The following is a 26892-nucleotide window of genomic DNA, read 5'->3' on the forward strand; positions in this document are numbered from 1 at the left end:
ATATAATCGAGCTAAGACTCCCGCAACAAATAATGCCTTCAGTGATCTGATTAGTTGAAGCTTTCATACACGTCCAATCGCAGGGCTGTTTACAAACGGAAAACAGAGAGACTGTTCGGGAGAGCTCGTGAAAACTCGACGATAAGGTATCTGACCGCCCGTAAAATTTTCTCAACGGATTTAGACGATTCACAAAAATAATCAATTTAAGAAATAAAACGGCGGATTTCCGCGGATCCGCGGAAAATTGCCATGTATGTATTGCACAAAATAAGCAAGACCGAATAAACATACGACATTGACACAAACAACAGGAAAAACAAGTCAAACCAAAAACGCTTGCAAAAGGCAAGGGAAGTATAATGTAAATAGCTTGTTGTAAAAATACAAGAAATAAGCCAAACCACGACAGACACAAAACCGAGAAGATATTTACACAACAAATACTTACGATCAAAATGCAAAAAAACGAGGCAAGAAGCTACATGGCATGAATTAGAAAGAACATCTAGAGAATTCATCATTTGTAGACAAAGTCATGAGCAAGATGAAGAATAATCCGACGAAGGCTCGACAGTTTGACAGTCCTTAAATGCATGGCTAATTGAGATGGGAGGCAGGCGCACATACAGAAGGGAAGGCCCTCCTCTGCCACCTGCTGGTGACACACAAAACCAGAATCATGACACTGTCCCTAAATAAACCGAAACAATTAAATCTAAAACCCAACGAAAATAAATAAATAATAAGGTGAGTGAAACGCAAATAACGATTTGTCCTACTTTGGGAAGAAATGAGCTAGTAACAATAAACCCGTAACTATTAACAACTATTTACAAAAAAATAGGGCACCAAGAGTAGAGGCACAATGGGTACTCATTTCAACTACACAAGGCTTGCGCAGCAGTTTGCAACTTTAGCCTAATTAAAACACAAGGAATAGCTACATTTAGATTGACATATTTTTTGAGTTTTCCGATAATTGAACGGCAGACACCGTTGCGAAAAGCTTCGTTGTGACGCGGTGGTCAGCAAGTCGGTGCGAGCTCGGCGCTGCTCATGTTGCAGCAGCTATCTTGCAACGAGCCTTGGCTGAAACTTATTGTGGCTAAACAACACGTTGTGGTTTTGCTTCCAAGTCAGTCATCACAGTCTCCATGGTGGCAAATAGCCCACACTTCGAACAAGTATCGTTCTCACGAAGGAATTACGTGGGGCAATTAACAGAGGGAAAAACATGCTAATCACTAAGATAACCTGATATTGTCGTGAAACACCGAAATTAATGTGCGTGTGTGATTCAGTAAAATTCACACAAATCTCGCTGGTACTGCGCGAAAGATGAACATATCCATCTTTTAACAGCAACATTGCTGATAATTTAATAGGTGTCTGTAGACAAAATTATACAAAATAATGCTACACACACTGCTAAACAGGAAAGGATCGTAAAGCGTCCGATAAATCAGCCGGGAGGAGTGGCCAAGATTAAACGTTTATTCAAACTGAGGATAAGCAATTCAGAAAATGGATTGATATTGAATGTATACAATATTACCAATGTGATCTGTTTTCACGATGCAGTCCTGATTTTGACTTGTGAGATATGCACATTAGTCTCAAAATTACAATACAGTAGAGCTTACCTTTTTATTTCTTTTTTTTTTTCCTACTAGGGTTTTAAAAGATGTAAAATTTATTTCTGTCAAATATATTTTATGCCACTTAGATTGATGTCTACATTTGTTTAAAATATGTAGGCTACTTTGCTTTTGCTTACATTGGGTCATTTAAAATTGATGCATTTCTAATTTGATACAGGTATGTTTAATGTAATTTTAAAATAAAGCCAGACAAGGAAAGCAGTCATGGTTGTGTTTTGTAATTATTTAAAATAGAATAACTGAATATATATTGTGGAATAGAGTGCAACCTGGCTCTTGTCCAAAGTCAGCTGGGATAGGCTCCAGTTCACCTCCGACAACAATGAAGATAAGCAGTTGTGAAAATGGTGGATGGGTTTTTAGAATTGCCTTTTCTTTTTATTATATTTTAGCAGGTTTGTCGTCATCGTATTTTTCTTAGAGATGTGTTAAATGACTATGTACATCCTGCAAATTTGACTTGCATCCTTCTTTTATGCAGTGCGCCCCAGCAGTCCTTCTATTGATGAACCTTTGGGCAAAGATTATAAGTTTACGATGATAGAAAAGGACAATACGCCTGTCAAGAAGGAAACAGAGCGACTTGTCATGACCAAAGACACAGGCAAACAATTCATGTCTGCTGCTCCTGCAACTTCTTCAATGTCTGCTGGTACCACTTGAGATTTACTTACTGCAAGCAGTACAAGACAAGAAAATATGTAGATGGCAAACTCCAATATAAAATACAATTATTTTAGCAACATCTGGAATGATGAGTACTTTGTGTTCTCTTACAGCTACCTACTCTGATGACTCACTGATGAGAGAGAAACACAAGTTTTCAATGGGCACAATGAATGACGAAAGGGATGCTAAAGGTACATCAAGCCTTTGCATTGCAGGGCATGAGACCATGTATTTATTTTTCTTGACAGTAATTCATTGTTTTATTTACCACAGCTGCACTCCTGAAATATGGCTCAAAAGATAAAGTTGGCTGTGCAGGTAAAGTAAATTGTCCCACTGTTACTTAATAGTCTACTTTGGTTTAAAATTTCATATACATGTATGTGTAAATTACTTTGCTATTTTTCTATATCATTACAGATCACTGCACTGATTATCCTTAGTTTTGAGTCCTTTCAAATGAAAAACAAATTGGATATAGAGTATCTTGGCTACCATGTAGAAGATAACTGGCTCGTGACAATCATAAAACACACAACTTTCTTTTTTCACTAACAAGCGAAAACATATTTCTAAGAAGAAATGTAGGTGCAGGTTGTCAAATTTGGTCACAGCTTGTGTGCTGATGTGAACCCAGTTTCACTTATAGTACAGTGAGGCTTATCACTCTTCGAACTGTTGGCAAACATGAAACCAAACTAATTCATCCGGAAAAGGGCAAGTCAAAGTTTGGAAAACTTTGTAGAAGATGATTGGAAAAAATATTTTGGAAGTAAAGTCGTCCATAATGATATTTTGATTACTTACAAAATGGGCTTCTTTGAATTTGTACTCATCAGATGTGTGCAACGACGGCTCATGCTTCGGCTTGAGCCGCTGCTGCCGCTGCAGTTGGTGGAAGTGGCTGCTGGGCCTCCTACTCAGCCTCCTCCTTCTTCTTGGTCTCCTCTTTGGACTCATCGCTTTGAGTGAGAGAAGACTTGCATCTTATTTTTCATCCCCGATGATTTCATAGAAAGAATCCAGTCATGTCTCATTTATGACTCTGGCCTCCCAGGTGAGGAAGTGAAACGGCTCAAGAAGCGAGTTGAAGCTGTGGAAGCCATCACCGGCACTGCGTCATCGAGGACTAGTCGTCTCTCTGGCATCAACATTGCCGATCCGCTGGATTCCAAATACACGGACAGGAGTTATTCTGGTTCCACACTGACTCACTCTGATAATGGAATTGGTGTAGGGACTGCAAGAGGTTCAGGGGGGGACTTGCAGAGAACTGTCCAGCAGCTGGTGAGAAGTGAACTACGCTCTGATGCTTTTAGAGGTCAGAAAATTATAATTAAAAACATACTCAGCTACAACAAAGAGGTAATGATGCTCTGTGGTCTGATGTGAATTAAACGTCCTCTATTTGTAGACTCATTGAAAGGAGCTAAAGGAGACCCTGGGATGAAAGGTGTGTGTCTACTGAAGAAAATAAATATGAACAAAATTATTTTTGTATGCCTCATGAGTCACATTGTTCATCCACAGGTGATCCAGGTGTTCTTGGGCTTCAAGGTGAAACTCCAATCAGTCTGAAACATTTATGTGGTTAAGACTGTTTTTGAAAGAACCACATATATTAATGTCTAATTTCTTGTAGGTGATGCTGGATTTCCTGGCCTACCAGGTAAGATTTGGGGACGGCTTCCGTCCTAAAATGAAACCACAGAATAAATTAGTCACACCCCTTTCAGTCTTTTGGCACATAGCGCGCGTGTTAGAATATCAGCATGCTGAGGGAGTCCTCATAGAATGATGGGTGAGCATGCAGTAAACACGCTGTTATTTCTCAGGTCCTCCTGGACTGGTGGGCAACCCAGGAACAGAAGGACCCAGAGGTCCAAAGGGAAGCACAGGTAATTTTGGTCATATGTGATGTGTCATAATTGGCATCCGAAATTCACAGCATGTATTTTCCTTCTAGTCGAACCTTGTTTCAACCCACCCCGTTGACGTTTTCACCGCGATAACATTATAACGCATTTCAAACTCCCAATTTCACATTATTCACTTTCCATTTGCCGATTTTGCTTACAACGAACACCTTTATAATGTAAACGTCATTATAACGACCAGATTTTTGCCACAAAATAATGAAAAGGTCTTCATACAACGAACCATGGGAAGCTAACTGCCGTCACGACCTCGCTTATGAACAAAATGTACAGCCGGGGTTCCCATCCGTTGCTTAGCAACACCACTGATCGTGTCATACATTGTTGTACGTCCGGAGGCACGGCACAGTCCTGTGCACATGGTCTGAAAATGTGTGGTAAACGGAAGCAAATCTCACAAACTACCGTTACAACGGAAAGATTCATTATGTCCGTCAAGGTACGTTGTAACACGGTTTGACTGTATTTAAGTTTACAGAGTGAAAGGATATTTACAACATGCCGTTCATACTTTGAGTGGGACCAGCAATTTGGTTTCCCTAGAAAGTATATAAAATATTGTGTGTGAATAGGTGATCCAGGTCTTCAGGGATTACCAGGTCCAAAGGGTTTGGATGGGCCATCAGGAGTGCCTGGACTACCTGGTTTTGGACAGAAAGGAGAGAAAGGTAAACAGGGCTGAATCTTCATCCTGTCTAATGTTTTGGTGTTCGCTCTTGAATACTGAAAACCATTTGGACAGGATCTCATGGCGATCCGGGACCAGTTGGGGCTCCTGGACAAATGGGGCTGAAAGGTAAGCGGAACTGTAAATATCCGTGATTGACCTCAAGTAATACATTAACTCACTAATCATGGAAAAAAAATTGTACGGTAATGGAAATGTAAACACTTTCTTTCCAAGTTGAAGCACATCATTTGTTCTTCAGCAATCATTTTGACTTCACAGGAACTATGTGCAGAAGCAGCAATAATGGGCAGGAAGGCCTTCGATCAGTTCATGAGTCATAGTTTATTGATTGTTTGCATTTAGTTCAGTTGTATAGAATATGCGATTTCGACCGAATATTCATCAGAATAATAATTGTCTCCAGGTGCTCTTGGTCCAAAGGGTTCCCAGGGTGACAATGGATATCCAGGACAAAAAGGTTTGCTCCAAGCAATTATATTGCATTCATATTCCTTTCGGTACTCGTATATGAACCTACTGAATCTGTGTTTACTGTCAACAATATTTGATGAGCCAAGTGTAGTATTAAACTAAAGACAACTTTGTATGATGTGAACTGACACATTAGGAACACCGGGCTTGCCAGGAATCAAAGGGGCCTTGGGAGAGAGGGGACCTCGTGGCCCAGCAGGTACGGAACGTCTCTGAGAACCTCGGTAGCTGAATATACTGCAAGCACATGGACACTTGTGTTACTCAAGTGATTGTTTTTCAAAAGTATGAAGAACACCTTCTAATGTCCTTTACGCTCAGTTTGCATGGCTAAGGAAGGTAATTTATGGCAATTTATTCATGAACTAAAATCTTTTGATACTCGAGATTATGCTAATGTCAATGATCACACGGAACAACACTTTTTTGGCTCAAGAAAAAGGGACTTTTGTTTGACTGATGTGTTTTTAAAGGTGAACCTGGAAGAGAGGGACAAAAGGGCTCCAAGGGAAATGCAGGTGAGCAAAAAAAAAAAAAAAACCCAAATTATCTTCAAAAGTATTGCGCAACTCGTGGAAAATGCCTTGACATAATATATTCAGACAAACTGTAATATATTCAGACATTCAAATAAAAATAATTAACCAACATTTTACGTTTCAAGAAAGAGTGGATGGCCTGGCCCCGGCTTTCCTGTGTGGAGTTTGCATGTTCTCCCCGGGCCTGTGTGGGTTTTCTCCGAGTACTGCGATTTCCTCCCACATTCCAAAAACATGCATGGCAGGCTGATTGAACACTCAAAAATTGTCCCTAGGTGTGAGTGTAAGCGCGGATGGTTGCCTGTCTCTGTGTGCCCTGCGATTGGCTGGCAACCAGTTCAGGGTGTCCCCCGCCTACTGACCGAAGACCGCTGGGATAGGCTCCAGCACCCCCCGCGACCCTTGTGAGGATAAAGCAGATCAGAAAAGGGATGGATATTTTTCCATTCCCAAACTTACCAAGAAGCTGCTGGAAAAAAAATAAAACCCCACTATCGCTGTGCTATTTTCCTTTATTAACCCTTTCATGCATCCTGTAACCTGATAAGCTGTCCACTGTAGTAACCGCTGTCCCTGAAAGGGTTAAACGGCCTGTGTATAAATTGCAGGCGAGGCAGGTTCAATGGGACCATCTGGGGCGAGGGGATCAGCTGGGCTTCCTGGAGATGACGGTCTTTCAGGTGCCCACACTGTCAAATCTATTATAAACGCATCTTGTTCCTTTTTGCCCCACATTTGCAATTTTATTCCATTGCCTTGACAAATACAAAATACTTAAAATTTTCAGGTCCTCCAGGAAATCAAGGCCCACCAGGTGTGAAAACTATCCCAATACGAATCTATAATGCCTCTGAACAATTCCAAAGGATATAATTTTTGAAATAATTCCTAACGATCCATTTCTGCAGGTGTTCCTGGAATCCCAGGACAGCCTGGTGCAAAAGGTAAAAGACAAAAGCAATCACTCCCTCTCCCGTATCATGAAAGTGCGATTGAGGGGTGTTTTTCTTTCTATTAAAAAATACGGACAATGTTTATATTGTAATTGCGTGACTGTGTCAGCGAGGCAACATTACAAAACTTAGGGTAGAATGGCTTCATAAATGCAAGTTGTTCATTCTTTTTCTCATATCCAATTAACGCATTTTCTGCAATATAAGGCTCCTTGGATTACAAGGTGCACATTCAATGAATGGCTTATTTTAAAACTGTTTTCGTACATAGAGCACACTGCATAGTAAGGCGCATAGAATAGAAGCTACTATAGTGGCTGTGGTTGCGCTATGCATCCAGTAGATGGTGCTACACTAAAGGAAATACAATACAATACAGTTTTATGTATATAGAGCCTTCACAACCTCTGCAGCTGTAACAATGAGAACTGGTCACAACCACGGACATGAAACATATAAATAGAAATGGCATGACAAAAAAAAAAATGAAAGACAAAAGTGATGGAGACAGTTGATTCAAGAAAAAGACACACAAACCTCCTGGGCTCACATCCGCAACGGGCTAAATATCCTTAGAAGTCTTGCTTATGTCCGTCTTCCTTTGTTTAGCCAGTAATTAACTATGCCTTTGGTATTATCTTCATTTCATAATGGCTGTGCAGAGCTCACAAAGTAGTTTTCTGTTTGAGTGTGTTTTGGCATTTGTCAGTTAGTGTGGGGCAGTACAGTACCCTTTTAGGTTACAATTGGTTCCTGCTGATAATCACCACTAGATGGCATCGGAACACGAACAGGGAAACAACTCAATGGGTATATAAAGAGAGTTACAGGCTCTTTCTATCAGGTGCATAATGCGCACTGTCGGCTTTCGAGAAAATTGAATGCTTTTACGTGCGCTTTATAGTGCGAAAAATACGGTGTATAATTGTACACATGCTTTTGATAAAGAAATGTAAAATCGTTCATTCAGGTGAAATGGGTCCAGCTGGTCAAGTCATTTCTGCAGGTAAGACTTTACGATGCCGCAAACAGAAAGAGGAAGCAATTCAAAGTGTAAATATTGTTTGTCTCTGAATTGGTTTCAAGCTGGCTCAGACACGGTCGCCATCCCTGGACCACCAGGACCGACTGGACCTCCGGGTCCTGCTGGAGTTCCTGGTTTGTCTGGTCCCATCGGTCCAACTGGAAACCCTGGTAGAACACAATACGTCTTTGGAATATTAAGCATGCTAAGGGGTTTGAAATGATGACAGAGAACGGCAAGATTGAGTCATTTCTGTGCAGTATCCCCTTTTCATTCTTGTAAGAGTTCTATGATATAATCGTTAAGGTCTAAAAGGAGACAGAGGAGAGAAAGGGGATAGAGGTGTGAGAGGAGAAGCTGGCACCAGCGTCACACGTTCAGAAACTGTCAGTTCAACACGAACTGGTAGTAAGTACTGCACCCGTTTCCTTGGTTCTAGTACCACCCAAAGCCTTCATCAATATTAAAATGTTACATTTGTAGAACTGAGCTTCATGATACTTTACAAACAGGTCTGTCTTCATCGGCTGGGGTGACGGGCCCTCCAGGACCGCCAGGGCCACCGGGAGCTCCAGGTCTTCAAGGTCCTCCTGGTAGGTCCAGAACCTCAAAAGTCGAGTGTCTCAATTAGTGTATTTACAGTTTGGTGTTCCGCAAAACCATTTTCCATCCATCCATCCATCCATCCCTCCTGTTTACTGGTTTTAGGATCATGTGTGAGCTGGCTGGTTTCAGGCAAGGTGCAAGATTATAATAATTTTGGACTTTTCATCAGAGTTGTTTTTCATTTCATTTTGACTTTTGTTTTGTAACTTCGGTTAGTTATAATTATTTTTTTAAGCGGATTTATTAGTTTTGATTTTTTGAAAATGCTTTGTTTTAGTTTATCTTTTATGACTTCTAACTTAGTATTAATTTTATTGGGGTTTTTTTATATGGCATATTTGTCGAGTCTCTAAGTATTTTATAATAACTTAAAGTGCAATGACCAAACGAAAATAAATATCTTTTAAAATGAACCCAAAAATGCTCAATGACAAAAACAAAGGACATTTACAGTACACGATAGTATATAGGTAGATACATACAGGTAGATAATTTTACTTTCAGTGATTCTTTTTCAAAAGCACTGTTTTTTTTTTGTTTTTTTTTTTTTATGGGGGTGGGGGTTCTGTTGCTATGGGTCCTGTTGTTACATGTTTTTTTGGGGGGGTTAATTTTAGTTTTAGTTATTTTGTTAGTTTTCGTTAACTATTACAACCTTGGTGGAGATGTGTGTTAAACGCTTGACTGGTCGGCATTCAACCGCAACACAAACACAGTTATAAATTTGCACTTTTGGACAATTTGGGGTCTTCAATTAAAGGGGCATGCTTTTGAGATATGGAAAGAAAGACAGAAAGGAAACACGGCGAGAACATACCCACCTCACACACCGAGCTGAAATTCGAACCCCAAACAGATTTACCAATACCTCACTGATCTGATGCCCTTGTGAAAAATATGCTTCAAAAACTTGAAAAACGAAACAAAATGTGGACTTCAAACCATCATGGTGCAGGACTTATGTTTAACCTCAGCAACTCAATCAATGACCATCTAAAGCATAGGTGTCAAACTTAAGGCCCGGGGGCCACATCCGGCCCGCCAGATCATTTTATGTGGCCCGCGAAAGCAAATCACGTGTGTCAACTTGCTAAAATCTGGACTGCAATTGTCAAATTGTCATGTGTAATCAATTACGTTGAGATTTTGCAATGATTTTGTTACCCGGTTTCCACTCACTTGAACAATAATTGAACAAACTATTAGAATTGACTTGACTGGTTTCAAAACTAGTAAGCTATTCATTTGTTGTGTACAAGTAATCGTTTTGTGGTTTCAATGTCACAACGACCCTCCGAGGGAAGACGTAACTCCAAATTGGATCGCGACTAAAATGACACCCCTGATCTAAAGGACTACAAGTGAAGTGCTCTTCTATTTTTGTGACACCACTCTGTAGAACTTACTATTATATAGGAAAAGGATTTTGCTGATAAGCAAATATTTGCATTTACGCACACTGCAAATATACTGTTCCTGCATTATACACTACAAACTCTTAAATTCCAGTCATAATTTGCTGTTCCCTCTCCATTCTGCATGTCAAGCTTTTACTTCTTTGTGTTAATTGTTTGGTTGATTTATTGATTGATCGATTGATTGATTGAATTGAATTTATTTGGTAATTGCACAGAAGACAGTAAAATAAAACTTTCCGTCACCATACCATAGAAACTTTTTTACTTCCAAATTTTCTTAAATCATCACTGAAATATTTTTTTTCAAAATTATATGAGGTCGGGACCAAGTAATTCATTTTACATTATTTTCCACTACCACGGTCAAAAGGTCTGACTTTGGAGGCTCTATTACGTTCACAGGATGCGATGAGTGTTTGCAAGCGATGTAGAAGATATATTGATGATGGTTCCTTTTTTGTTGTCACCGTAGGTGAGTCAAGACAAGGTCTACCTGGGCGTAGAGGTCCGCCTGGAGAGCCAGGTACGGAAACGTGGACTTTTTTTAATTTTAGATTCGTTCTTGACCTGGAATGGGTTTGACAGGTATTGGAGCACCTGGACCCGCAGGGCCAAAAGGAGATGCTGGCAACTTTGTCCCTTCATCAGGTTGGTGGAGAATTTTTTATTTTATTTTTTAAAAATAATAATAATCACACACATACACACACTTTTTTTTTCTTGTTTTAGGAACCTTCTTTGCTGGACCCCCAGGACCACCTGGACCTCCTGGACCCCAGGGCCCACAGGGTACACTTATATTTTTAAATTAAGCCATGATCCAAACATGCGCTGCAGTTAGGTTAACAGTTCTGTGTCCTGATGTAATTCATTGTCATTTTTAAATTGTCATATTTTGGGTTCTTCCTGTTTCAATTCGATTCTTACAAGGAAAGGAAAAGTCACTGGCAACCGATTAGCGGACATCATCAGAAATTAGCTCCATCCTGCCATTGCTGTTGTGTAATGTATTACAGTACTGTGCTGGGAAAGCCAGTGGAACAGTGATGGTACATTCTGGTTGCCTTTTTTTATTTTTAGACACCAAACCAAGCAGTAATGCTGAGGGGAAAAATACTTTTTGAGTCATCTGAAATTTGTTCCAAAGTTTGTGCATTGAACTATTCCTGGATGACAGCTCTATGTGCAATGGATGAATGGCTGTTTAATTTGAGGAGGATACTTTGATTCCTATGTAACTTGTTTCTCACCATCACGATTAGGTGAGCGAGGACTCCGAGGTTACCAAGGTATGAAATCGATGAACACGCGTACTGTACCGACATGACGAGTTAACTTTTAAAATGTGCTAAAATAATACAGCTTGCATCCCATTTGACTTGTTACAGGAGAAGCAGGTCAGCCAGGTTTGGCAGGAATTCCAGGAGAACCAGGTAATAGCAGTCAGATTTGTACAGTGGTGCCTTGATATATGACTGAATCGACTTTCAAGTTTTTCCAAGATATGAGCCATCGTTGGGCCATTTTTTTGCTTTGACTCGCTAACTTGAGACATGAGCACTGTATGTTGGCAGTGAACTCAGCTCTGAGTACCAGTTGTGGTATGCAGGCTCCCTCTTGTGGTATACGAAAAAAAAATCACTGAATTGAATACACTGCGCATGTCACAACTTTTTTTCTGAAATAATAACAGTCCATTTGTTAACAACAATTCTGTTGTATTTAATTTTAAAATAAATAGAAATTGAATTTTGGGACTATTGGTGGTCCTTGCTGAGCCAAGTATTTTTTTGAGGTGGTACTCAGGGTAAAAAAGCTTGCGAACCGCTGCTACACTGTATGAAGGGTTCAAAGCACACCAAAGAGATCATCAAAACGAAAACATTTGTGCATTTTTCACAGGTGATTCCGGATTCTCTGGAGTCTCTCTCGGTAAGATAATTCAAATACATAACTGGTATGTAAAGTATACCACAGTTCATATCCATATCAAAACCTTTCATAACCATGCCATCAACTAAATCACATGTAAGGATTGATGATGTTGATTATTACACATTATACTCGTGTGTTGAACTGTCGTACTAGTATGTGGACAATTCAGCCCACAAGTGGGATGTCGAAGAAATTCTCCAATGGCTTGCCATAAGCTAGCAATTAATATGAAAATAACACACTTGTGTTGTGAAGTGTTGAATTTAAGATTGGCACTCTTGGCAAGCAGAACAAGTTTTCCAGGAGTTTGATGGTGGCAAAAGGTGTCGGACAATGCCAGGCTTCCCATAAAGAGTCGGAGTTTGTACCCATCTAAAAATGTCTGCACCTGAGCTGAGGAACAGCTGCGGTATACTGGGAGCATTTTTCTGCATTTTAGCAAAATCTTTGTTTGTACAAGGGGGCACATCAAGACGAGGATTACCCGGACCTCCTGGACCACCAGGTCCACCTGGAAGAGGTTGGAGTGCATCAGGTTCAAGTGAAATGGGCCAGTACATTGCAGAGTACATCCAGAGTGAGGACATGTTTTTGTTTCCAATGGTCCATTGTCTATTACTACATTGTGCTTAGTGACTAATCCCATCAAACTGTTTTGACATATAGCTGGGAATTTGAAGCAGTACCTGACGGGGCCTCCGGGGCCTCCAGGGCCTCCAGGGGTCTCAGCGGCCTCAGGTGCCGAGATGGTGGATGATGTCGCAAGCCGAGTCATCGCCTACATTCAGAGTACGGATAACACTCTTGTCTTGTTATTTCTTGAAATATTATATTTGAGGCGAAAGAATACCGTATTTTCACAACCATACGGCGCACCGTATTATAAGGCGTAGTGTCAGTTATGGGTGCTATTTCCGTATTTAACACTTACACAAGTCGCGTTGTATTATTGGATGCAAGCATGGTAAAACATGCTATCTTAAAAAATACGCTAGCATGCACTGGTGTGCATGCATGCTACACAAACAAAACTGAGTTTGGTTTTACTTTATTGAAGTATTTAACAATGTACTCTTTTTTTTTTTTTAATTAATCCTCATCCACAAATCCATCAAAGTCCACATCTTCTGTATCCCAAATGAACAGCTTGGCAAATTCTCCGTCAAACACGCCCGGTTCCCTCACGTCTTTATCAGAGTCAGTCTCGTTTGCGTGTGGCTTCACAGAAATGAGCTTTTGCGAAAGCTCGAACAACGATGCGAACAACAGCCCAAGCATCCACAATACATTCACAAATTGTGGTGTAACTCGCCAGGTGCTGCCTCTCAGTCTTAGCAATTGAAGCCAAGTGAGGCCGACAGAGCAGCACAATGAAGGATTATAATCTCCAAGAAAGCGTTGTTATTTAACTCATTCACTCCCAAAGACCTTTTTAAACGTCTATTCAGACTTGGTCCAGAATTGGCTGGTACTGAATGAGTTCATGTAATGCATAACATGACACTCTTGACCTCAGTAGGAGCGGAAGATGGCCAGTTTTTCCTTGTAATCCGCCGGTTGTTGCTGCGCCACGGTCGTCCTTGCCTGGATGGATAGATGGCGCCATTTCATAAAATGAAAGCACCAAGCACTTGAATTCTCTCCTGGCTGCTTGATTCCCATGGTCCTCCGCGTAACTGATACCTTGCAGTTTACACTGTGCTTTGTAAGCGTGTCTATTCATAAGTGCCATTTTTGGGATGTTGTTTTGCCCAATGAACATACCACACATACTGGCGGCGTGCCTTTAGCGTCCTCTTTCACGCCCACCCTTCCCACTTTAACGTCCGGAAGTCATCCTTAGTTCCGTCCGCCTTTCCTCTATACAATATTAGCAGTATGTCGGCACAACATCAGTCAGTCAAGCAGACCCCTCATTTAAGTGGCACAACAGCATTCATAGATTTTGGAACTTTCTGCATGCACAAGTCAACCCACATTATTAAACGCCGCGTCCATTTTAGAGAAAATGTAAGACTTTTAAGTGCGCCTTGTGGTTGTGAAAATATGATATCTCTCTGAATGTTCTGAACTTCTGCTTCATTGCCAAGCACTGTTCTGAGCAACGCTACCTACCAAATGAAGATACTATAGCAGAGGTCCACTTCGTTGTTCTGTAACTCGGTTCCGCATAAGATGAATAACTGTTGTACTAAAGATAACAAAGTGGTTGACATTATCAACAGCACATGTGTTAATTGCAGTCATTTCAATACTGACCATGTGAACCGGGGTTAAATGTTCGGACTAATATGTGTTCAATGATCCAGGTCAAGGCAGAGGAAATAGTGGGACCTCCAGTTCTCTTGGTCTGACTCTTCAGAGCGGCTCCTTTTCTGTCGATGACCTCATCGCCATTTTACAGCGTAGGTCTTACGAAACTGTTCTATCGTGAAAAATGCCTCAAAAGCATGTTTGACAGCAACATATGCGTATAATTGTTTGGTTGCAGGAGATGACGTGAGAAGGTATGTTGCTGGTCCTCCTGGCCCACCAGGGCCCCCTGGAGCACCAGGTCATGGAAGCTATAGATTTGACATGGAGGAGGTAGCTGAACGTGCCCTCAGTCTGATGAAAGGTACAATCAAAATCTTGTCAGCTGTCATCACATAAAAACACAAATGAATTTGAGAACACCTCCTTAGTTTAACATTTAAGAGTTATGGCGTGATAACATCATTTTGTCTAACTGTGACTCATTTCTGCCATTAGAAAGGGGCATGGTGGGTGTATCTGGACAAGGATATGGCCTCTCATGTAAGACAAAACATTGATTGACATTTATTCCATCACGTGGTCTTTTTTTCTACTAACAGATTTATTTTTAATGCCCAATCAGCTAAGTATCATACTGCTGTTGGACCCCAGGGGCCACCCGGTGTACCCGGTCCACCTGGACCACCTGGAGCACCAGGAAGTGGAAACTACTTGAGCTCAGATGTTCGTGAATACTTGCAAAGTGAGCGTGAGAATACAAAAAAAAACAAAAAAACAACAGCATCACTCACTTAGATAAATACTTCACCGACATGTGTCATCCAACATTGTGCTTCCAAAAGGTATTGCCGGTCAAGGTCTTCCAGGTCCACCCGGTCCCCCTGGACCTATGGGTCCACCTGGTACCAGCACCGAACTTACCTACATTGAAGGTGTCACCGGTGAGACGATCAGAGCAGATAGGCGGGAATATGTCAGCAGTGAGTACAAGCCTTTTTGTTTTTTGTGAAGCATGGCTTTGTAAATAATGCTATACAATTTGGGAACTGACCTAAGGTGACAGGACAAGAGGAAGTATGTTTGGCATTCCTGGTCCACCCGGCCCTCCTGGACCCCCGGGAGAAAAGGGAGATTCAGGCGTATCTGGTGGTAGAAACTGGAACCTGGACACTGGAGACTACTCCAGTATGGCTGTCCGAGTAACAGATTATATCAAATGTAGGTGACAAACAAGAACGACATCACGTCATGTACGATACAGTGGAATGGAATTATTTTCATGTCTATTGGTCTCGTCAACTCTGTCCGCATGCAGCCCAGGGCCTGCTCCGGGATGTTGTGAGGGAATCTGGTGGTGCTGGCCAAGGTCCTCCTGGACCTCCTGGTCCTCCGGGAACTCCTGGATACAGCCAATGGTTTAGTTCTCAAGATAATGTTGTGGATGTGGTGGCGTACCTCAAATGTGAGTCAACAGACCCCCCAACCCCCCACCTCCAATTTTGATGCAAAATAACAACGCTCTTTCTGCTGGGATTTTCATCAAACTTGAGGATGTTTTACATAAAATACTGTTGTAGTCTAGAAAAAGATGGGAACCGCAGCATTCCACTCAGGGGTGCTTTGTCAAACCGTCTGGACATGTAATCCACAGCCCAAGGTCTGCTCTATGACTCTGGGAGAGATCAATATGGCCATGCTGGGCAGGGAGTCAGAGGACCACCTGGGCCTCCTGGACCCCCAGGGTCCATGCTTTGGCTTGGCACTCATGGGAACGCAACAGATCTGGTGGAATACATAAGATGTAAGTGGATTGTGACCGATCAATGCCTTGTTCAAGCCTTCTGCGGTCGTGTGTGTGGCACACATTAAACAGCAGGCCACGTGTATTTTATGCTAGTCATGACTAACTAAGTAATAAAGTACACCGGTGTACTCATAGACTTCAAGCCTCAGCAAGTTTTATTAGATACAATTTGATCTTCACGATACACCAAAACCACTTTCTCTCTCTTTCAGCTAACGGTGTGTTACACGACATCATCAGGGACTACAGCAATCACATCTTCCAAGGACCTCAAGGCCCACCTGGTCCTCCAGGTGCGCCGGGCCACAGTCAAGGCTTTGGTTTCAGTGGGAATTACACACATCTTGTGGAATACCTCCAATGTAAGAAATCCCATGGCGACCATTGGCAAATGATGTGAAAACAATTGATGCCAAACATTGACATTTTCTACGGCGATCAACTGTTTTTGTAGCACACGGTCTGATTGGTGACAGTAGATGGAGCAGCTATGACCGCACTGCTCAAGGGCCACCAGGACTGCCCGGGCCTCCAGGAGCTCCCGGATACAGCCGAGTGTTTGGCTCCCAAGAAAATGTCACTGATTTAGTGGAATTCATCAGAGGTAAATTAATGCTTTTCTTCAATGCAAGAGCTGAATGATATTCAAGCGCAAAACTTGCGGTAGCTTACACTTGCGCATTTCTCCTACAGTACACGGTGCCATTGTCGGAGCACCAGGACAAAAAGGGGAAATAGGATTTCCAGGCCCTAAAGGAGACAGAGGTACACATTTGATTCCAAAATAATGATGCACTACTTTCACCGTAGTTACCATTAAGAATTTAGTTTATATAGTAAGATTAAATATGTTCTGGGATTGACTGCTGACCAGGCCTGGGCCCCAAAGTCAGCTGGGAAAACTCCAGCTCTGCTTCTTGAGCCACAAGCACATTAGAAATGTATTAAACATGTCATCATGGAAAAGTGAACTTTTTGTTCACAATGAATGTGCACTGCGCAGTTATACTGCAGTGATTCAACAAAACATGAAACGATGAGTTAGAACTCAAAACCTTGCCTTGGGCCTAAATTTTCGTGCTTCAGACTACTGCTTCCAGTTTTCTCTGCAGTCTTACTCAGGCAGAAAACAAAAACACACCTTGTTCGCCGTTCACGTTTGTCGTAGTTTTTTTTCTTTTCTTTCTTTGTGGGAGTCCCTAACTTTTCGCGTAAGACCAGAATGTCTAATCAAAACAGTACCAAAAAAGCTATAGTAGAGTGTTTGAAATACAGTAAATTACAGCATATTGTCATCCAAACAGAAAATGCCTCTCACGTTTCTGGACTTCTTGAAAGTACTGCCCCTTTTTCAGGGTCTTCCTCATCCCCGAAAATCATTATGGCCTATAGCGGTCCTTCTCAAATAGTGGGGTGCAATGCTGCGGGCTTTTTGCCATATGAAAATAAATTGTAATTACACATCCACTACAGTAGGTTGCATTAGTGCGTTCATTGTTGGAGTGTGCGCAGGGAGCATTGTAGTGAAGGGTTTTGTTTTTCTTTCGCGCATTGTGCATGCACCACACAGCATGGAACAGGAGATTTGTGGAGCATTCGGAAAAATCAGAGCATCAGGCAGGATGAATGGAAACTGAACAAGCAAGATGCAGGTGTGGTGGGCTGACGGGGGATTTAAACAAACTCATTCATCATTTTTGTTTACGCGTTCACAACTCGGGTTGCCAAGTTATTACGTTTTTCTGACGTTGGTGGATGTTTAGTGGCGTTATGGAAAGAGCTACTGTAGCTAATCTTTACAGTCGTGTCGCTACTCACAACAGCAGCAAAAAAAAAAAAAATCATTCATGGAAGGGGAGCGCACTCTGCCTCTCAAAACAGTCCCACTCTCATTCGTGTTGCGTCGTGAAAGAAGTGAATTTCCCAATCTACCCATGAAGTGCAGTGAACAAATCTGAGACACCATGGAAAAATAGTTCAATGAAAACAAAGGTGGCGAGAGATGGAGACAGAGAGCCAAATGATCACAATCAAATGGTTCAATGACTCAGGTCAAAAAACGAGTTTGCGGTGGAGGGGGCATGAACTGTCTTTCCGGGAGAACAGAAAATAATTGGGAAGCACTGGAAGTCCTGTTGGGACACCAAATGACTATTAACGGTCTGAATTGTCACCTCTAACGACTGGATGTGTATGGGTACAGGTGACCGTGGTTATCCAGGCCAGCAAGGACCCAAGGGAGAAAAAGGTGAGTGATTGGCATTTGTGACATACAATTGTCAAATCCTCCCGACTATTATTATGGCTGAGTTTTGACTTCAGTGAACCTCATACACCAATAATAATGCGCTACATACTGGACAACATACAACTCCAACATTTAAGTGTCGATATACCGTGGTTGCATCTGACTTTGTTCTTACTCTCAATTCATCATCAATTTCAGTACTTATTTTTTAAAAATGAAAACATTTAATTTCGTGAAATGTACACAGCACAGTTGCAGTATAAGAGGACGCTGATGATCAATGTGCTCTTTCTCATATTTTTGGCTTTATTGATTCAAAGTGAAGACATTTTCACATCCGACTGCAAACTTGATCTGACTATAAAAAGTCTTGCTTTTTCAGGCGACTTCTCAGTGATTTCAAGGAGAGCAAAGAGGCATGTTGTGGTCTGAGTCACATGACTATGGGGATGAAAGTGCACCATTGTTTTCATGTACGTTTGTTTGTTTTGCCACAGCAAATGTATGCTACATTCTTTTTTTTCCATGACTGTATCCGCTTTGCTGTAGGAATTGTACCGAATGACTTTCAAACCAATAGCCCAAGCTTTTTAATGTGACTTTACGTGTCAATTTAGACACAGCGATGCAATGAAACAAACTGCTGTTATCATTTTCAGAGTGTGTATATATGTTGTACTTATGTGCAATTAAATGTAGCTTTTGACTAATTTAGTGGACCAACTTTACAAAGCTGGGGTTTACGTACGGGTTTCACACACACACACACACACACACACACACACACTATGAGGTTATTGACTTTCACATATACAGTAGTAGGTGAAACTATATTATCGTTCTTTTTAGGAACAAAATCAAAGCAAGACTAAGCAGAGCTGTATTCCACAGGAAACTTTATTTACAGAAAAAGGGAAATCTACATGATTTAGGCCAAATGAAAACTGAACTATTTTTAAATGAATTATTTTGATAGGAATAATTAAATTGACATTACAACAAAATGAATTTACCGACTCAAGAATTGATTTCACAATGACAGTTTTAAGTTGTTCTGAAATGCTCAGCAGGAGTAAAATGAGCGAAATAAGCATGTGGCAGGATTTATTGAATAGCAACACTACTGAGTTGTAATCTTGTAAAAAGGTGCACAGCACTCCACTTTTATTTTTGTGCCTTACTATTAAATACCTTCAGTAACACTTCATAGAAAGATAAGAAATGAGCTGATAAATCAAGAAAGCCTAAACCAGTCAGGCCCACATTTTCCTTGAACTTCATTCGATATGAATATCATAGCATAGTTACCAAAAAGCAAACAAACATGAAAAGAGCTCAGCTTTTGTTGTTGTTGTTTTTTTTTTTATCCAGAGACAATTTATGCATTCAGGATGCATATCACCCCCCCCAAAAAAAAAAATCCAAAGTCGAAGCAGATGCATTGTAGCTCATACAAGCTTTTCGAAAGCATCACGGTGATTCACTAACACCTGATAATGAAATGTTTTATTTGGAGACTGATTCTTTGACAAACTAATTCAACTCATGGGCGAATGCTGTTGCGGCTGAACATGTACATATAATAAATTGATGTATTTTGTCTTTGTCCCTGAATAATGATCATTTTTAGCCATAACTGAATAATGGGAAAATGCTGACTGACTTACTGGTGAATAAATGCTGGTTTATTGCTAAAATACAGTAGTGCCATCATTTATTGGACACGAGCTGAAGAAGAAGAATGTCTCCCTCCACTGTCTTGCATAACTAAAAAGAATGGCACCACCCATTTACTGCTCAATTCTCGTACCTTGAGACGGGAAGGCATTCTCGGGGGGGGGGGGGCATTTTGAGCAAAGCGCTCAATTGGTAGAACTAGATACCCCAGATAAGATTTTAAAATAGGGATACAGTATGTAATAGAATTTAGTGTATCAACATTGATTCGAGACAAAAAGAAATCTGATGATTTTTCCAAATTTTTACCAATTAATGTTGCAAGAATCTGAGAGATTTCCAAATTGTATAAGTGTGTTAGTGCAAAAGTCGAAACCAGAAAAAAAAAAAAAAAAAGGAGCAGCACAACATACCATAACGCCTCCAAATTCCAATTTTACAGGCCCTGGACTGTTTGTGAAAATAATTTCAACCCAAGAATGTCAGACAATAAGTTACTGCGCCTGAATGACTCTGAGTTGGCAGATGGGGAAATAAAATGCGATATAAATAGCTGCAGGAAAAGAGTGGTGTTCTGAGAGGAAAAACTTGGTCCATCCTCTGCCGGTGGCCCATGTAGGAGAGGAAGGTACAGGCCCAGCTGCATCAGTCCATCTGCTGTGTGGACAGCGGCGGGTTGGCCTAGAATCCAGTGGACTGGACGCTGGGGATTGGGTAGAACTTGGAAATGCGACTCTGTGCGGAGGGGTTAAGGCACTCAGACTCTCCGCTCATCTTAAAAAACATTTCCTGTTCCTGCAACTTCCTGGCAAACTCTTCTTCCAGGGCCTGTGGGCCGCAAGAGGAAAAACAACAACGTACAGTCATTCTTGTGCATGTCAATAGATGTTGCATAAGGTCTACATTTTGGGTGGCGGCATCTTATAATTCATTATAATATCGATGTACCGGTATATCACGATGAAATTCATATTTCTCAATTTCACACTCACTGTATAAATATTACTGGAGTCTAACAAGGCTGAAATTTATAACCGGAGTGTCAACATTTCTTTGGATTTTCATTTTTTAACTTCTCCTCCTTGCTGTTCTTTGGATTTTGTTTGTTCTTTGTTACTTGTTGAACGGGTATTAATGTTAGTGTATACGTCTGAATATTGCATATATATTGAATATATCTAGCGACTTAATTTCACTCGCAGGATTCATAGTTTGTCTCTACCTACTCTATCATTACCTCCATGTGTGGTACAGTCAAACCTCGGTTTTCGAACGTCTCGGTTTTCGACCAATTCGGTTTTCGACCAAAAATTTCGAGTTTTTTATGCCTCGAATGATGAACAAATTTCGGTTCTCGAACAAACTGAGCGCACTTGAATGCGCCACTTGACTCCTCTCGCCTTCCTTACACGAGTAAGTGACGCTTCCTCGGGTAGACATGGAAGTGAAGCTTCCTCGTGTTGCTTTCCATTGTGAGCAGACGTGTTCAGTCAACATTTTTATTTTAAAAAGAGCGTGGTTTCGGTTTTCGAACAGCCTTCTGGAACGGATTATGGACGAAAACCGAGGTTTGACTGTATTTCCAATTTCCCGACTTGAATGCATTACATGTAGCATTCAGGGCATCCAGAAAGTATTCACAGCGCTTTATTTTTCCTCACACTTCCCACAATTCTATGCACTACACCCCACGATGATAATGGGACTAAAATGGTTTTAAAATTTGAAAAACTTAGATGTACATACAAATGTGGAAACACTTGTTCATACCCTCTGCTAATAAAAGAGAGACCTCCCCTGCCCCCCAAGCACAGGCCAAGCATGAAGTCAATGGTAAAGTTTATAGACCTCCAAGACAGAACTGTCTTGAGGCATATATCTGGAAAAGGATACGGAAAAATCAAAATTTTTCTTGAAAATCTAATAAAACCAAAGCAGCCTTCATCCAAATTATGGAGGCTGATTATTTGGTTATGTCTGATTATGAATGGAAAAAGTTCATCATCACCTTCCTCAACATTGTCTCCCATCGAAACTGCTCAACTATTTTTTTAGTAAAAAACAAAAATTAAAATCCGTATTCCATATTATCCATTACTGGGTGCCGTGTGGAACTTTTATGAAGAAAATGCATTCCATTTTGGGTTGGTGGTGTCATAATGTGGGAAAATTGAGGTGCTCTGAATACTTTCAGGATGCACTTTGCAATGTTAGAAAATCTGAAGCTTTGACATCTGACTTGTTTTTTTTTTTTTTTAAGTCAAATGATCACCAGGGGCAAGCGTCACCTTCTTTCTGGGCCGTAGCTTCTCTCTCCATTCTTTCAGCTCCACGATATGCTCCTCATCCAGCTCCTTCAGCTTCTGCGTCTCGTGTTCGATCAGCAGATGACACTTCTCGTTCTGTGAACACAGAAGGCGTCAATGTATAATTGTGTCAATATTTGCACAAGGAAAAAATCAAAACATGTACAATCCGTACTTGCAACTGCTGTAGCTCTCGGATGTTGGCATCACACTGCAGCTGTAAGTCTCGCATCTGGTTTTCATGTTTCTGATGCTGGTGGAGTCGCTCATTCTTTTGTCTCTTTTCTTCTTGAACTGCAAACTGAAAATGTGACACTACACTTTAATGCAGGAGTCGGGAACCTATGGCTCGCGAGCCAGGTGTACATCTTTTAATGATTGCATCTGGCTCGCAGATAATACAAAATATTCTCGCTGGTTTAATGCATCCATCGATTCTTCACTGCTCACGTCCTGTTCAGAGCTGTAGTTGGCGGCAGGAGCAATTTTCATTGGATGGTACTGGCCTACATTGGCTGTTGCTGGGTAAATCAGCCCGCTCAGTCATTAGCTCAGAGCTAATCCTTCGATGAATAAGATGGCGAAAAGAAAAAAAGATGACGAGTAAGGTACACTTCAGGACGAATGGACCAAAGGATTCGCCTTTGTGGAAAGAACAGGTTCTGCGGTGCGTCTGATTTGCAATGACAAAATACCATCGATGAAACGGTCGAATATAAAGCGGCACTTTGACATGCGCCATGCTACGTTCACATCAAAATACCCTGCGGGAGACTCCAGAAAGGAAGCGTGCAAGCGAGCCTGCAGCAACTCCGCATGTGGACCCGGCAAGCTGACGATAATTCCGCTACCTTTTCTGGATCTTTAGCAATCGTGGGGAACGGAAAACCATTCACATTAATGGTGAGTATTATAACAAAATTATTTAAAAGAATACATTCAGAGGCTTATTATACTGACATTTTGTTGAATTCACTTTTAAAATACAGTACTCTATATCTATCTATCTATCTATCTATCTATCTATCTATCTATCTATCGAGAGAGAGAGAGAGAGAGAGAGAGAGAGAGAGAGAGAGAGAGAGAGAGAGAGAGAGAGACTTTGAAGATATGGTTCGGTCTGAAACACGATCAATAACATAACACAACACGCCCAGTGGCTATGATGTATTTGGTAGCATGTCAAAGCCATGTGGTAAGCAAAGAGTTTTGTTGGATGCACAGATTAGCGTGAGCTAATAGCTTTGGCTTCTGACACATACTTCAAAGACACACAGTCGTTTGAGAAGCGGTGCCTCCCAAAATAAAAACCATCACCCCACAAAACTCCGGACTCTTCTTCACACTTGACTGAGAGTAGAAGCCACTTGAGTCGAAGGGCTTTGTCGGAAAGACAAATCTCCTCACCTTCACGCCACCTTTGGTTCACCATTTTTGGAATATGTCATCAGGTCAAAGACAAATGAAAACGGTACTTCCTTTCGAACGTAGAAAAGGACATCTGATGTCATTGCACGACGGCAAGTGCTGCCAACCGAAGTCTCTAGCTTTGCCTTAGGCCAAACAAAAAAGATGTGTTTCCGGTACCAAGAAATTTCAGCATAGGGTCGGTAGGTCGGACAAAGTTTTTTTTTTTTTACAATTTTTTTTTTCCCATCAAAAATTTAAACAAAATAACCATAAAACATAAAACAGGAAGACATTGAACCCGCCGCTCCGTGGCCGCCGCCGCCTATTTAGTTTTCCCCCCGTCAATGTTGTTGACAGACGACAGGGCAAACGACACACGCGCTCAACGTGAATATCGCGAGAGTTTGCACCGATGTAAACCCTCTACACAAAAATGTAGAGGGTTGTTTGAAAAAAAAATGCCGACCGTAAAGTTTTTTTTCGACGTAGAAATTCTCGGTCGGGTTACCGGAAACACACTACTTTTTTTTCTACGCCTTACCTGCAAGATATTTGCCTCATAATAAAACACAAGACGTGTCTTTTACAAGAATTCCCATTTTTGTAATATGATCGATATTCTGTCCCTTTGCCATGGCTTGCATGTACCTCCCGGCGATTTTGCTTGTCGGTTCCGTTTTCCCCCCGGATTTTTTAAAGGAAACAAGTCTCAAGCTTATTTTCTTTTATGGTCCTTCCTCAAAATAATATCCCTCGCAAAAGTTTCTGCATTTCATAATATTTTCATGGAGACTTGTTGATCAGCTCTCTGTAGACACGTGACAAGTGGTGACAGCGACAGCTCTGACAAAGGCTGGAGTGACAGGTGAAACTGTTGGCAAGGTAAGTTTTTTCTTTTTACTTGAACCCCCCAATTGTCAGAAGATAAGCAACATAAAGCCAAGTTGGTGTTGAAAACTCAACTATTTACGCCTCAAGTTGGAGCCACGCCCCAACCATGAATGATGTCATCATGGTTGTTCAGATGCCTTTGCAGAGAGGCCTCTGTCTGTCAACGGCAGTCGTTGGGTGGTTACACTGCACTTGAGCGCATATACCAGATTGCTTTTCTGTGAAGAGGATATCTGGTCTATGGTGTGTACCAGCCTCAGGGTGTTCCCAAGATTGAAGTGCACAGAAATGTTTTGTTGATCGAACATCCAAACCTGATTCACGTTGAATGACAATACTGCATCTTGCTCTTGTTCCTTCTGGAACTTTTCACAAATAACTCAGGTTATGTTCCTTTGGTGCACTTCCAGCCCCCTCTGGTGGTGAGTTGATTGGTGCAGTTTAATTTGAATTTGGAATGTTTCGGTTCCTCCACAAATTGACTTGATTCACAATGTGTCTGTGCATTAGCAAGTGCCTCAATATTAAATGTTCTCAGCCGAACGCAGCCAAGTGAACTACAATTTTATCCATCCATCCATCCATCCATCCATCCATCCATCCATTTTCCACCGCTTATCCGGGGTCGGGTCGCGGGGCAGCAGCTTTAGGAGGGAAGCCCAGACTTCCCTCTCCCCAGCCACTTCTTCGAGCTCTTCCTGGCAAATTTGCGATCTCATTCCCACTCACGTCGCAGCAATTGCGTCATTTGTGCCGCCAGGCGTACTCGCTCACCTATTTGACCACAGTCTAAGATCTGCCGCACACTGCGCTATGCTTCCGAACCAGACTTAGACCGCATCGCAAAAAATTGACAGTTGGCCACTAAGTTCGCACACTGAGAAATTTCTTATGGGTTCTGAGGCTCCCTATACAATATTTTGAACTGTACCGCTTTTTTTTTTTAATCCATAAAAAGATTGAGTGTCAGTCAAGAAAGACGCCGGTTGCTTAACAAAGAGAATGTGGGTTAGAATAAAGATTCAAGTGTGGCTAATTGTGTGGCTATATTAAAAGGTGGGGCTCGCTCACATTCACTTACCGGTAATTGTACCCAGAGTGGTACATGCCGCTCGTGTACATTTTTACCACAAGCTTTTGGTCGCATAAAACACACAAATGTATTTTTAGCGTGTCCAATTTTATGTGCAATGTAATTGGCTGAAATTTACGATATTGTCATTCAAATTTTGAATCTCCACAAAACCAGTGCCCCGGTGATCGGCCACTTATAAAAAAAGTTGCCAAACTCCACACTCTGCACGAGAGTTCAGTCAGATTCAACCACATCGGTCAGTGTTTGGCGGCCCTAAAATCTTTCCAAAATGGTTCCAAGAGTTTTATATTTAATTGCAATAATTTTTGACTCTATTGGGTATTATGAATCCACGAAAAAAAGTACTTAGATTTAACAGTCAGTCGGCTGTAATGGGACCCAAGTTTGTTGGTTTAATCAAGGTTCCACCGTATCTGCAAACTGACCTAGAATTCCTGCTATGTGGTAAATAGGCCCATCTCCTCAGGGGGTTAAAGAAACATCCTGATACCGTTACGGTTGCACCGCCATGCCTCACTGTTGTGAAGTGTACTGTGGCTTGAATTTAGTGATTGAGGGCCCTCTGATAAGCTATCAATGGCCCTTGGACCCAAATAGAAATTTAATGAATCCAAAATTTAGGCCTGTCAATATGTTAAGTCAATTTTACTCTTTAGCACGTCATCTTTTTTTTTATTTTTTTTTTTAAGTTTTTTTTTGGGTGGGCCCTTCTTACCAGAAGATACACTTCAAACAGAAGTCTTCTAATTATCACATACTCATAGCTAAATTAAGGGTTGGGACGTAGATCGACCGGTAAATTGAGAGCTTCGCCCTTTGCCTCAGCTCCTTCTTTACCACGTCAGACTGATACAAGGTCCGCATCACGGCAGATGTTGCACCGATCCGCCTGTCGATATCTCGCTCCCTCCTGCCCTCACTCGTAAACAAGACCCCAAGATACTTAAACTCCTCCACTTGGGGCAAGATCTCCTCCCTGCCTCCTCCAAGGAAGGCGTGCTGGTGGAGTTCAGGAGGTCTTCGAAGTACTCTGCCCACCGGTTCACACCGTCCCGAGTCGAAGTCAGCAGCGTCCCATCCCCACTGTACACAGTGTTAGTGGTGCACTGCTTCCCCCTCCTGAGACGTCGGATGGTGGACCAGAATTTCCTCGAAGCCGTCCGGAAGTCGGCTTCCATGGCCTCACCGAACTCTTCCCACGCCCGGGTTTTTGCCTCGGTGACCACCGATGCTGCGTTCCGCTTAGCCAGTCGATACCCGTCAGCTGCCTCTGGGGTCCCACAGGCCATAAAGGCCC

At 41.6% G+C, this 26892-nt stretch overlaps 2 protein-coding genes across 2 annotated transcripts in view; one reads left to right on the top strand and one right to left on the bottom strand.

The window, feature by feature from the left end:
* The window catches only part of LOC109521733 (collagen alpha-1(XVII) chain-like), a 30504-nt gene extending 11444 nt beyond the window's left edge, over window positions 1-19060 (top strand). The window contains exons 11-52 of the mRNA XM_019879763.1: window positions 2146-2316; window positions 2444-2524; window positions 2607-2651; window positions 3173-3301; window positions 3391-3654; window positions 3748-3786; window positions 3864-3890; window positions 3976-4002; window positions 4169-4231; window positions 4843-4938; window positions 5013-5066; window positions 5365-5418; window positions 5569-5631; window positions 5906-5950; window positions 6580-6651; window positions 6759-6785; window positions 6880-6915; window positions 7895-7930; window positions 8011-8118; window positions 8255-8356; window positions 8461-8541; window positions 10445-10495; window positions 10558-10620; window positions 10702-10761; window positions 11235-11261; window positions 11361-11405; window positions 11875-11904; window positions 12368-12484; window positions 12574-12696; window positions 14217-14312; window positions 14399-14524; window positions 14659-14703; window positions 14786-14905; window positions 15006-15143; window positions 15220-15381; window positions 15479-15625; window positions 15815-15964; window positions 16180-16329; window positions 16422-16571; window positions 16661-16732; window positions 18171-18215; window positions 18598-19060. Coding sequence (XP_019735322.1) covers window positions 2146-2316; window positions 2444-2524; window positions 2607-2651; window positions 3173-3301; window positions 3391-3654; window positions 3748-3786; window positions 3864-3890; window positions 3976-4002; window positions 4169-4231; window positions 4843-4938; window positions 5013-5066; window positions 5365-5418; window positions 5569-5631; window positions 5906-5950; window positions 6580-6651; window positions 6759-6785; window positions 6880-6915; window positions 7895-7930; window positions 8011-8118; window positions 8255-8356; window positions 8461-8541; window positions 10445-10495; window positions 10558-10620; window positions 10702-10761; window positions 11235-11261; window positions 11361-11405; window positions 11875-11904; window positions 12368-12484; window positions 12574-12696; window positions 14217-14312; window positions 14399-14524; window positions 14659-14703; window positions 14786-14905; window positions 15006-15143; window positions 15220-15381; window positions 15479-15625; window positions 15815-15964; window positions 16180-16329; window positions 16422-16571; window positions 16661-16732; window positions 18171-18215; window positions 18598-18647 — 3587 coding nt within the window. The 3' untranslated portion in view covers window positions 18648-19060. The remainder of the gene's footprint in view (window positions 1-2145; window positions 2317-2443; window positions 2525-2606; window positions 2652-3172; window positions 3302-3390; window positions 3655-3747; window positions 3787-3863; window positions 3891-3975; window positions 4003-4168; window positions 4232-4842; window positions 4939-5012; window positions 5067-5364; window positions 5419-5568; window positions 5632-5905; window positions 5951-6579; window positions 6652-6758; window positions 6786-6879; window positions 6916-7894; window positions 7931-8010; window positions 8119-8254; window positions 8357-8460; window positions 8542-10444; window positions 10496-10557; window positions 10621-10701; window positions 10762-11234; window positions 11262-11360; window positions 11406-11874; window positions 11905-12367; window positions 12485-12573; window positions 12697-14216; window positions 14313-14398; window positions 14525-14658; window positions 14704-14785; window positions 14906-15005; window positions 15144-15219; window positions 15382-15478; window positions 15626-15814; window positions 15965-16179; window positions 16330-16421; window positions 16572-16660; window positions 16733-18170; window positions 18216-18597) is intronic.
* A 34-nt stretch (window positions 19061-19094) lies between these two features.
* LOC109521734 (serine/threonine-protein kinase 10-like) overlaps window positions 19095-26892 on the bottom strand; it is a 30124-nt gene continuing 22326 nt past the window's right edge. Inside the window, exons 16-18 of the mRNA XM_019879764.1 lie at window positions 22374-22499; window positions 22181-22294; window positions 19095-20720 (exon numbers count right to left, since the gene is read on the bottom strand). Coding sequence (XP_019735323.1) covers window positions 20574-20720; window positions 22181-22294; window positions 22374-22499 — 387 coding nt within the window. The 3' untranslated portion in view covers window positions 19095-20573. The remainder of the gene's footprint in view (window positions 20721-22180; window positions 22295-22373; window positions 22500-26892) is intronic.

Source organism: Hippocampus comes, unplaced genomic scaffold (assembly GCF_001891065.2).
Source record: "Hippocampus comes isolate QL1 unplaced genomic scaffold, H_comes_QL1_v1.1 scaffold158, whole genome shotgun sequence".
Lineage (NCBI taxonomy): Eukaryota > Metazoa > Chordata > Actinopteri > Syngnathiformes > Syngnathidae > Hippocampus > Hippocampus comes.